We start from the raw sequence: 12,583 nt of genomic DNA, 5'->3' as shown, positions 1-12,583 counted from the left end.
GTGTAAAACATTTTTCACGAACATTAATTGTCACGCACAACGAGTCTGTGTGGAAAATGTCAGCTCGATTGGATCACGGGAAGTGGGTTAAAAAACGACCGAAAGATTTGCACGGTCGTAAGCAAGCAAGCGAACTTAATATAAAGGATTTAAAAAATATATTCGCCTGTGGAGGACGTGGGGATCGATCCCGCGACCTTTGGCATGGGAAGCAAGGGCGCTACCAACTGCGCTACTCCGCCACGGCCTGTGGAGGGGTTACGGTCTGGGCTCTTACACTGTGACGTTCAGCCAAAGCCATGAATGAGTTATATTTGAATATATGTAGAATAGTTTTTTTTTGCCTAAAAGGTGTATAATTTTGGGAATTTTTTTCACGAACATTGTCTCGCACAACGAGTCTGTGGAAAATGTCAGCTCGATTGGATCACGGGAAGTGGGTTAAAAAACGACCGAAAGATTTGCACGGTCGCACGCAAGCACGCAAACTTAATATAAAGGATTTAAAAATGAGACTTACTTGATTTACCGTCTGCTGGAGGCACCATTCCGCTCCTGAGTGTCTCACGCATCATCACAGTGCCATCAACCAACCCCACCACTAACACTTTATCCGGGTCGCAGCAACAATCGCACAATAAGGATTTGACGACTGTTTGCATTATTTAAAATCCAGTTTATTGTAACTTTTTTTCCCATTATTAAAATGTTTCCCAGCAGCACAATACGGCAGTTTTTTTCCGAAAAAAAAAATGTGCATTTCATTTTGGGTCTACAAATGAACACCCATTGTTTCAGAAAGTTGACAAGCGAAACACACACACACAAACCACATTTTAGCGTCGCCAAATATGAGTGAAAAGTCTATGTGGAAATGCCACGCGATTTTTATTACTTGTGTAAGTCCAGACCATGCTCACTTTCTGTCACCGTTTAACACGAAAGTTTGACAGTGGCTAAACCACCTGAAGTTAAAATATCACCGCCTGACGACACTGGCGGGTGTGTGCTAAAAATTGGCGAACCCAGCAATGCGAACGCACAACCAGAAACCCTTTCGTCATGTTTGGCAGAGCCCTTTTCTGGCCCTGGCTATGAGGTCCATTGGCCCTTTCGACAACTTCTGTTATCACCACCACCGATGAGACAGAGCCTCCTCTCTTGGTAAAGCATGCCGATTTGAGATGTAGTGTTGGCCCACTCCGTGCTATTCCCCCCCTGATAAATCCTTGGCTCGAGAAGCCAGCCATTACAATTATAACCGGTATCTTGAATGTAAAGCAATGTAAAACAAGCAGCCTTGCGATTTGGCTTTCTCACGCTACTGTTGGCAGAAGGATGTCAAGAAAGCACCCTCCCTGGAGGGTATTTGAAGCCTATTCTTCCACCCCAGCCCCCGCACCTCCGATTCGCGTGGTTGGCTACGTACGGTGCGAAAGAAGTTAAACATACATAAGCACATATCCAGCCATCTTCGAAGAGGTGGGAGGACCCACACTTAACACGACCGCATGAAATATGTTAATCGACCAACTGTTGGGTTCCAAAATGTATGCTTCTGTGTGGACAGAGGAGTGAGCATGGAATGCAGATGCCAGTATTTTTTGATGTATTCACTGTCATTATAAAAATAACAATAGCAGAAAGTCCGTGGACGTTCGACTTCCATACAATCCCGGTGCACGCTTACATTTCACTTTATTTTGCAGTAGAATAATTCAGTGACTTTTAATAAAAGGGGGAGGGAAGAAATTAAATTGATTGTGTCAGAAATAAGTGACATTTTTTTGCAACTTGTATCCATAGCTGGCGTTTTTCCTGAACGTTTTTCAATGGTCAGTCTTTTGCATTTCCATGAAAGTGTTGTATATGTATGAAAAGCTTGCAAACTAGGCATGATACATGGTGACATGAATAGTGAAACAATAAACTACGGAAACAAGACTTGAAACGAGATTGTGTGAAGAAAATTATATACATGTAACGGTAATTAAGCCAGAGGGTATACAATTTACATACATAAAGCAAAATGTTCTACCGATTCAAAAGCCAATCCAAAAGGAAAATTGTGAAGACAATGCGCTGCCTTCCATCACCTGTCGGCAGATCTTGTGCATAAATCCATGTTTCACACGTGTACAAATATACAATGCCACCTGAAAAAGATGTGCGATTTAGAACATTGTAAGCTGCTGCAAAGTATTCGAATACAATATGCGATAAAATAATTGTGTAAAGATCGGTTGCTTTGCACTGCAGCTTCAACATTTAACAAGGCACCCATGTGCAAGATAATTATTGCTCCAGAGTCGTGATTACAGACTTCACGCATAGTGTAAGTGATAAAAGCACTCAAACTTAGAGGCACTGATTAAAATCACCGTTTAGTGATCAACACAAGTGGCCAGCGGTTCCCACAACATGACGAGTGGTTAAGTTCACAGTCTTAACAGGCAAATTACCAAAGTCTCTTTTGCCTGGATGTGAGTAAATGCACTTTTCATTATCGTAATCCAGTGGGTAAAAACTGTTTTGAGAGTCCCTGAGTATTGCTTATGTACACACTAAATAACCTGCAGTGCCGTTTAACACATCACCCATCTGTTAAACATGTAGAAACTTTCCTTATACCGCACGTACACCAACTCCGCATAAAAAAATAAATGCATTTTCTTTGTACAATCAATGGTGCAATGTTCTTCCCAGAGGTCATTACAATGGAATTTGTTCCCTACTTGTTGGTGCATACCTAGGATGCGTGTCCAGGCTTTCCAACAAGCCAAAAGCTTCGGTAGTGACACAATAAAACACATCTAATGTTACGGTCACAGCAGGGCCACACTGTTTCTGACAATGGCCATCGCGTATGAATCTATATAATGTTCTGTTTATAAAAGTGTTTGATCAATATGCCGAGTTGTTTTTCACGTGTGGCTTGTACGCCACTGCCAATGTGGTCCTCTTGAAATTTTAATGTGTAATTTAGATATGATTGTCATTCACGAAGCATTAAGCTTGTGTCGTACATGGCAGCGAAACTGTCTTGAAAATACAGGAGTGACACCACTGTGCCATCACTTGTATAGGTTCCGACTTAAATTTTCACTGCTCTAAATGAGTCATTCAGGGAGTATCAAACTCGAGTGAAACGTCACAGGATACACAGTATAGGTGGTAGATATCTACAAGAGTTGTTGCGTCTTGTAGCGAGAAAACACTGCTGTCAGGAGAATACATTTTAAACATGGTTTGTTATTTGTTCAATTGACATGCTCGCATTACTGTGCTGTTGTGTTCTCATCAAAAGACGCCAAATGCATGATTTGTCAGTCAACTAAAATAAGTGATAAAAGAATCATTTACGAATACGGACGGTCACAACTAAGGCGTATTCTTCTTGATCACGTGATAATGCTTAGGCTATTTAACCATAAAAGCTGCACTCAATCTCAAGGCTCTTTCAAGCAGGGTCCTGCATAGGGATGTTTGGCCAATTCTCTTACTGCAATGAGCGATTGGAACGTATGCGATGGAACACTCAAAGCTCCGATAAAATAATAACCTGGGATGAGACTTGATTTTCAACAGCAAGCCGACCAAACGGTTGTTTATCTTTCAGTACACAAACGTGTTATTTCAAAACGCAGTACTGTATTTCATAGGTCAATGTTCATGCACGTGGTAATTAATGTAATTGGCATTTTATAAATGTGTTGACAACACTTTACGGCTACCAATTTAATATGCAGCAGAAGCAGCAGAAAAAAACCCCATTAATAGCACTAAATGAATGACCACATTTAAAACTAGTTACCTTCAAGTTGCTTCAACAGACGTTAACGGGCCTTGCAGCCACAATTAAATTTCGGTTCAGTAACGCTTAAATGGATGACTTTGACAATAGTATGTACACAATAAGTCAGACAATGAATGGCTCATCAGAAACAGTGGATGATATGCGTCCAGGTTAGTCTATTTTTTTTTTAAACCAGCATTGCCACTGCTTGCGAAGCCACGCATGTAATACGTGAACTAAAAATATATATTTGACAGCATCTGAGCATCACACCGTAGTGATAATATGTCGATGAATGAATTCTGTGTTTGAGAGTTGTTATGGCCCAATGCGGAATAAAATCTACTTATTCACACAATCTCCTTGGTATTACGTACACTCTAATCAATAACTAATGTTGCTGGCACAATGGCGTTTGCATAGGCGTGTCTCATCTCAGACTATAATTCTGTTGTAACTCAGCCCAAATGTGCGCAAAAGATTTTGGATGGATCCCCTGTTGACCAACTTAACATTGAACGCGCGAACACAAATTACAATATTATAGTGTAAAAAAATATACACGGGAAGACATAGGAATTGACATACAGAAATCGATTGTCTCGGCTCCTTTGGTTCGCAATTACACAATTTGGCACACTGCATAGGATGCCTTGCATAGTGCTCCGACAAAATCAAACCTTCACACTTTTTAACGATCTAATAATAAAAACATTAAACAATCCCAAGAGAATAACACAGGGTCAAAACAACAGTCGCTTTTTTGCAATCACTGTGTAAAGGCATGCCATGTTCGTTTCTCCATTTCCTGAGTGCACGATATATATACACACACACAATTCTTCCATAGTGTGTACGTGCCACTTTTAATAAAACCTTATGCAAATCAATTTTTTTTTTCAAGCTACGTGTTTGGTATCGATGGAAGGACCGTCGCCTGTGGATATGAGAGCAAAACAAATATATTCACCTATGTGGAAAACAAACATCAAAATCCCGGAAGCCTATAGTGCTGATGTGTATCACAAATCAAATGTTTCCCTGGTGGCCGCAAAGATCAAGCTAGCCAAACGGCTGGCCCAAGAAGTCATCGGAGGGCATCGGGGATCAGGTTTGGGAGATGCTGGATGGCCAGTGGGTCTGCGTGAGAAGCTGTGGGCAGTGCAGCAGAGCGTGAATGAGTGCAATGATTGAATTTAAAATGTAAGTGAGAGAAATAAATGACTGAATGAGGGGAAAAGAGACGCATTTAACGGTGTAGTGTAGAGTTTGTGTAGTGTATTCATGCAGTGGTGTGGTGTGGGGATGTAGTGGAGTCGTTAACAGTCTTGATCTTTCGTAGGTGTAGTGAGAGTTTTACACGTAGGCTTTCGCGACCAATATTATTCATAATAAAGTTTTTGGGTCAGATCGCTGGTAATTGCATTCAGCATTATCGGGCAATTACCAGAGAAACGTTGTACTCAAAAAATGTAAATGTTGTGGTTTCACTCTTCAACACATCGGTGGGCGAAAGTAGTGAACTATTTGGCTTTTATCAACGTGAAACTTTTTTTTTGCTGATTGGCCGTGTCGGGTGGTGGAGGGTTACGACAGATTTCGAAATAACGCGATCTAACCCAAAAACTTTATTATGAGTGCGTCTGGCGAGTTTGGGAGATGCTTGGTGGCTGGTGTCAGGTGAGTGGTGGGTCATGTCTGCTGAGTTTCAGGCGCGTTAGTGTCTGGGGAGTGCCTACTGAGTGGTGACGCGTCAGGTGAAGCTGGTGTCAGGTGGATGACTGGTGAGTTTTGGTGTTTTTGTTGAAGTCGGTGAGGTTTCTGGCGAGTGATGTCTGATGAGGGTCAGATGTCAGGTGAGTATCTGATGGGTGACTGGCAGTGGTGTCACACGAGTGGTATCTAATGACAGTGCAAGGTGGTGAGTTGTGTCAGGTGTCTGGTGAGTTGCTGAGTGTGGCCAACTGAGGAGGGGCAGAGGCGATGCAGAGACATTTTTTGTTAAACGAATTTCTTTTAGAACTTATTTTTGTGTTTAGTTTATTGTCGTTCCCCCGCACCTCCGATTAGCGTGGTTGGCTACGTACGGTGCAAATGAAGTTCAACATGTGTACAGACAAACAAGGGGAGAAGAGTTGTGAGAAAAGGACAGAGGCAATGGGAAAGATCATCCCCACCTGCAGGACGAGCTGCCCCTTTAGTAAAACAATATAATTGTGCCAGAATAAAGCCAGAGTTTTAAATGATCGAGTAACATGGTAGGAAATTATGATTATTGTTTCTTAAACAAAGAGAAAGGGGTCGTAAGAAGTTGAGAAACACACCTGCATTGCAATTGCAAAAGACGAGCACATTTGGCACCGTTACATGAAAACGCTACAGATATATTTTTCTGCAGCCTCACACCGATGCTGGGGCCTTACCTGGTAAAAAATAAACTTTAGTTTATAATTGTGCAACGCAAATTAACATCAACCTGTGCTCTGGTGCACTCTAGTGGCAGAGTCTGCGCACAAGATATATTTTGTTTGTACAATTTAAATTGTTATGAAACACAATGTTTTTTTTCTTCTTCCAAAAATGTACAATATAGCAGTAAAGAAATCAACATGTATATTTATCCCTACACACATACATTAAAGTTGCAAGTCAAAATTGCTTGTTTTGCAAAGTCACTCAAGTTTCGTGGAACTTCAAGTCTGTTGTACAACTGTAAATATATCCTTAAAAATAAATTGCCTGATTTTGGCAATCATTTGCATTTCAACGTTCCGGCTAAAAAATAGTTGGCGTTGCCATCACAGAGCCAGTGGCCCCCCTCAGTGGCCCGCTGTTTTCTTAATTCTCTGAACCTCAGCAGTTGACTCGGAGCCCTGGAGGTATTTTTTCACATGGCTTGTATTATGCAGGTTGCTTAAAAGGAGTTAATTGATACAGTTATACACTCTAGATGGCTGCCTCGTGAACCGCAAGTAAAAAAAATACATGAATTACTTTTGTCCTATATAAAATAGTAGGTATTTTTCAAAAAATCTGTCTCAAGCACCATCATTCAACGCCACTCATTGAGGATCCGGTCTTGTTCATGCATGCAATTAATTCAACTGGTGAGCTCTCGAAACGTTTAGTTCGTGTTTAAGATGTTATGTCTTTTTGCACGCTCTCAAAACCAAATGCATCTTCTTTGCAGAAGCATGGGGCATATCGTCATGCCTCCGTTTCCTTTCTGCGTCACCCAGCCTGGAGGGCCTCAAAAGAGCGGCAGCAAATTGAGAAGACTTTGAAGGAATCCTTGCGGCCTCCTTCCCCTGCAAGGCACGCCTCGACTTCAGACTGTGGCTCACTGTCCTTGAGTCAACATACTCGCCATCCACTCTGGCGACGGCTTTGGGCGCACGAAGGCTTGCTGGGTCACCATCAGTTGAGCATTCTTTTGTTTTTGTATGTGCACCTTTCGAAGGAGGTTCAGAGTCCTTCAGTGGGCTTCCACTATTGGTTCTGGAAGATTTTGATTTGTTTTGCAGCCTCAGATCCTTCATGCCTATGCTCAGCATCGGTCTGGGGCTGTCGACACTCTGCATCCTCGATTTTCTTACGCCGAAGCGCTGGTTTCCAGCTGCAGGAAGATTCTTGTGGACGTCATCCTCCAAGAGCGCTTTGAGTTCACGAGGAAGGCGTGCGACTTTACCGCAATGGGCGCCGGTCCATGTAGCCTTTCCGCGCATGTTCATGTACTTCTTTGAAATGCGTTCGCCCTGCAGCCATTTCTGCTGGCATACCCGAGTACCGTTTTCGTCGGAAGATTTACTTCCTTGGGAAACTTTTGCTGTTAATTTATTTTCAGTAGCATTTCTGGATGGCTTAGGTTTCGAATTTTGTAGACTGTGTGCTTTTTCTTTTCTTACAGGGGCATTGGTAATGCGCTCTTTGGCACTCGTGGGAGTGACTGTCCGTTTGGGATTTTTATTCTTGTTAACACATTCAGCACAGTCTTCTCCTTTTCCTTGACTCTCAGGAATGAGCTTTGTTTTATAGACAACTTTCTTGGTATTTTGTTTTGATGGGATTTTCTGAGCTTTACTCGCAGTCAGCGCAAACTTCTTCAGGTGTTTTTCCATCCGATCACATTTTGCAGTTAGTGCGAAGGACTGTCCGTCCGACATTTGCGTCTTTTTTTCCCGTGACGCTTGCAAGACGCTGAAAGGATCTCGGGCGTTTGCCTTCGACAGGATGGGTAGAGGCCTCGTTTCTGTCGACTCCAGGAACCATTCTTGAAGTTTCGGTAGACTGCAACTGCTGCTGAAAAGTTGTTGGATGAGAGGAATTCTCCTGCTTGTGACCTTCTTTGTTCTCTTCTTCCCCATCAGCCAGACATCTTTTTTTCGTTCCGATTTAGATTTTCCTTTCGCCAGTAGATTGCAATTTTTCACGGGGATCCAGCCATGATTGATGTTTTCATATTGCTCATTGATGGAATCCACCAGTTCTTGTTGAACAAAATATTCTCCTGCAAAGTGGAGTGTGGGACCAATGCTTACCGCACCATAACACTCTGACCTCGTATCCGGAGTAAATGTATGGAATATACTTGATTGTGCTGAAGGCTGTGTGGCATAATTATACATTTCAATTTCCTGAGTGAATACATTTTTCAAGACAGTGCAATTATCAGACAGTGAATGTGTTTCATTACTGTTTTTCTCTGAAACCATGTGATGCAAAAATTGCTCTTGTAATCTGTCTTCTGGCAATTCCAGTGCCCGAATCTGAGATCTGGTTTGCATTTTCCCATCGCCTCTATTAACATTTTGCTGAACATCTTCACCCAATATGCTCACTTCAGGATTGGCAAGGTTATTACTCAATTCGCTGATGTGCAATTCATGCATTTGCTCCTCTGATGTACTTTGTGTCTGGCTGGAATAAACACTGGTAGAGCTTCGATGACTTTTACATATGGGTGGTTTAGTTGAAATATTTAGCAAGGAACTCTCATAAAACAGCCTGGGTCCGAGTTTCGATATCAACGAATTGTTATTTTCAGGTGTCTGCTCACCAGCATCTTCTACATTTTTGGAACATGTAATTTTTGATGCCAAAATATTGTGTCTTTTTTTCCATAACAACTTCATATATTCAGATCTTGACCATTTAGCACCGTCAGAGGATGGTGTGGATGTGCCTGTGTTATTCGGTGGGGACTCCATGGTGCAGGAAGATTTCAGCTCGAAAAAACTTGAGCTTCTGTCGTTCGAATCGGGTTCAAGAGAAATTTGCACATCACCCCGAGCCTCCGATTCACTGTGACAAGGCTGTAAACATTCACGTGAACAGTCGGCATTGAGGCAGACACTACACGGAGGTATATCCCCTTGAGGCATCACATTTCCCTGAAACTGAACATCTTCATCAACGACGACGATCCCACGCAATTTCTTGTCACACGTTGAGTTGATTTTCGCTTTGGGGTGGTTTTGATCCCCATTTGAGTCATGTGAACACATGCAAATGAACAGCATTTGCATGTCTTCTTCTTTCAAACCACATTCCTCTCTATTATGGCGTTCTTGAGCTTCATCGGGGCACTTAACGTTCAGTGAAGTCTTCACCTTGAGTGAAGTCTCATCGGTCGGCGTGAGAGAATCTGTGCGTGCATCATGCGGTTGTCGTTCCTGCACAGTAGACGAACTCTCGATGGCCATTCTCCCTGCGTGGTCCAATGCACCTGGTCTCCTTTCCAAATCCAGCTCGCAATCTTCCACTTTCTCTTTGCCCGACAGATCTGTTTGCGAGGGTGATTTCGTCCGCAGCTCTGTGCCACGCTCGTCAACAGCGGCAGACTGCGTGTGGCGTCGGCGACTGCTCCTCAAGGTTCGCTGGTCACTCGTCACCGGTGACCTTGGAGTTGCGGAAACGTTATTGCTCGCTTTTGCAAAGCTCTTCCAAGCAGTGCTTGAAGCCCCGTCTCTCAAAGGCACTGCCGGTGAGCTTTGGGAGGTGGTTGCATTTTCTGTAAACTCGACTTCACCTGTGCCACCTTTAATAGTTGGCGCGTCACCCGTTTGTGTGCAGACATTTCCTGCAACGTTTTTCCTTCCTTGTACGCATTGATCGTGGCACAGTTTGCCTTTAAATTCGGAACGAATACTCTCTCTTGAGCTACACAAGGTACTGCAGGTAGAAAGCCCAACTGCATCATCGGTCAATGTATTTTGTTGACAAGGCAGCTGGTAATGTCCTGAACCGGTTGCCTCTGCATGCTCAGTGCTGGTGTTTACAGCAGCACTGTTTTCACTGCTCTGGTGTTCTGCAGAGCCTTCCGAACGTTTTGTAAAGCTTGCAAATTTTTCGTCCGCCTGAGTGTTTTCATCCATTAATTTTTCATGGCCATTTACATTATGCCGCGAGTTCAATGGTATACGTTCATTTGTCTTAGCATCTGCTCTCTCCTTCAAAATTAGTCTGCTGCTTTTCCTGGGTCCTGGCACTCGTTTTGATGAATCATTTTCTGCCTTCAATGACGTTTGTGTTTCCGAAATGCAAGATACTCTACCGTGCTTGCATAAAGGTTGTTCCCCATTTTCAAAATTACAGTTTTCCTGTTTACATGGAGGAATATCTACCATGCCGTTTATTGGTGCCTCCATGTGCTCCTTTGAATATATGCCATTTTCCTGAGGCTGGTGTGGTTCAACATCGTTTTCACTTGTGTCTGCAGTGCTTTTTAACCAAATAGTCTGCATCTCATAGCATTCTTGACCGCTTACATTTCCTCTTGTGCTTTTCCTTGCGGTACTCCTCCGCATGCTTTTGAAATTGATTTCTGAATAACTGAGCTCGTCAGGAATATTATCAACGTAGATGACATCAGAATCTTCACTTGGTGCAGGGTAAAATTCACGGCTGTTTATTTTTATTGAAGGCCACCGAATTGCGGGTTTCCAATCTGTGCTCTCAGGAGGTAATGAATCAAACTTGCTCTCTTTGTCTGCGCAATCAATATCAGTTCCATCATCTCCCTCCCAAGTCGCATCAGTTGAAGGTTCCTCAGTCGCGTGAAACGGAGTCAAAGAAAACGTACTATTTAAATCGGAAAGTGTATTTTTTACTTGCATTGCTGGCCGGCGATGACTCGCTGCGTTCGTAGGAGAACACAATGTTTGCGGAAGTGTTCCAAGATTTTGCCGTCTTCTTCGCAACCGGGTCTGCACCACGTGAATTTCATGCTTTCTCAGCAGGTCCACCAAACTGTAGTCTCTCTTCTTGTCGTTGGTACACTGCATGAGTGATGTGATATCATCCAACAACCTCTTCCCATTATTCTCATTGCTGCTTTCCGACAACTTGGAGACCAGATTGCTGCCATCAATTTGCACTGTAGTCTCGATGGTTTGCAGTCGAAGGTTTATCCTGTCCATGAGCTCATCAACTAAGACTGTGCTCTCCAGACTATCTTTTTCAGAATATCTTTCAGACGATCCTCTATCAGACTCTCCATTATGGACAGCCTTCAAACCTCTCGTGTGTACTGCTGTGAAATTGTGTGAACACCCCAAGGTCTCGCTCCCAGATGAATGAGGGCTCTCTCCCCGATCGTCTTGGGGCACAAGTCGGGGTGGCCGTGACTTCCTCAATGCGATTTTTGATGTCTGGTTAAAATCACAGTCTTCCAGCTCGTCCAGCGAGTCTACAGGCGAAAGCGTGGGTGGAGATGGACTCTTCCCTCTTCGCAACTGTCTTGCTCTCGGCGCTGTACAGCATGACCTGCGGCAGTTGACCTGCACGGGACCATGCGGTAAAAGTTCTGACTGGTGTTTCAGAGACTCTGCATTTGACTTTGCGAGACGCCTGAAAGAACGTCTCCGAGGCTCGGTTCTTGTACGAGTGCAGTATCTTTTGTCAGAGTCCTTCGAATTATAGTTCGACGTGTTTGACAAAACTGAAGCATTAAAAGAAGCCCTAGACGCCTTTGCCAACTGTTGACCAGTGGGACATCCACTTCTAGATTCATTGCAGCTCTCGTTAAATGGAAATTTGGTTTGATGCCAACATAAAACTTTACAATCTGAAAATGCTGACATACAAGGTTTTTTACCCATTGTGCTGTTCGACGACTTGCATTTTGATCTGTAATCTTCAGCAAGGCATTTCAGTACCACTACCAGCAAGTGCTGGTGCAGTGGACACAGTTTCAATAGGATCAAGTAAAGGGTACTGTTTTGGAAAACACCATTGTAGGATGATGAATCTTCCTTTATCATCAGTACCTTGCCAGCAACTCTGCAAAAAAAGAAAGAAAATCGTTGCACTTAAAAATGTGCTTGATCACAAAACAACTTGGACAATACCATGCCTGTACTTTTATCTTTTGATAACTATAAACTAACTGACAAAAAAAACACATGGTGCTAAAAAAGAAACCTCAATGCTTAAAAACAAACTTTCCATTCACAAAAATGTAAACAAATGAGCAATGAAAAAATATAACGTGAAGCATTATCAGAAACTACAGCTGTTATAATGAAACCCGTCCTCAAATAACAACATTCAGTTGGTTATTTTCAAACAAGAATAAAACAAAAATGCATTAAAAAAAATCACGTATATTCGGACAATGATCCACTTATCAACATACACTATATTATTGAAAAACTATTATTTTCATAATGGGGTTGACCCAATAAGCAGTTCCCTGCATCTGCAACGCAAAACTGGTGTGAGTGGCTCTGTTACTATGACAGCAAGGGTTTATTCTAAGCAAACCTGCATTAGCATCATGATGACGGG

General features: G+C 42.7%; 1 protein-coding gene across 1 annotated transcript in view; it reads right to left on the bottom strand.

Annotated features, from left to right (window-relative positions):
- Positions 1–488: 488 nt before the first annotated feature.
- LOC144935065 (ligand-dependent nuclear receptor corepressor-like protein) overlaps positions 489–12,583 on the bottom strand; it is a 35,651-nt gene continuing 23,556 nt past the window's right edge. The window contains exon 8 of the mRNA XM_078861408.1: positions 489–12,076. Coding sequence (XP_078717534.1) covers positions 6,940–12,076 — 5,137 coding nt within the window. The 3' untranslated portion in view covers positions 489–6,939. The remainder of the gene's footprint in view (positions 12,077–12,583) is intronic.

Source organism: Lampetra fluviatilis, chromosome 12 (genome assembly GCF_964198595.1).
Source record: "Lampetra fluviatilis chromosome 12, kcLamFluv1.1, whole genome shotgun sequence".
In the NCBI taxonomy this organism is placed as follows: domain Eukaryota; kingdom Metazoa; phylum Chordata; class Hyperoartia; order Petromyzontiformes; family Petromyzontidae; genus Lampetra; species Lampetra fluviatilis.
Note: the sequence above shows the minus strand (reverse complement) of the source record. Positions and strands in the feature narration are given on the sequence as shown.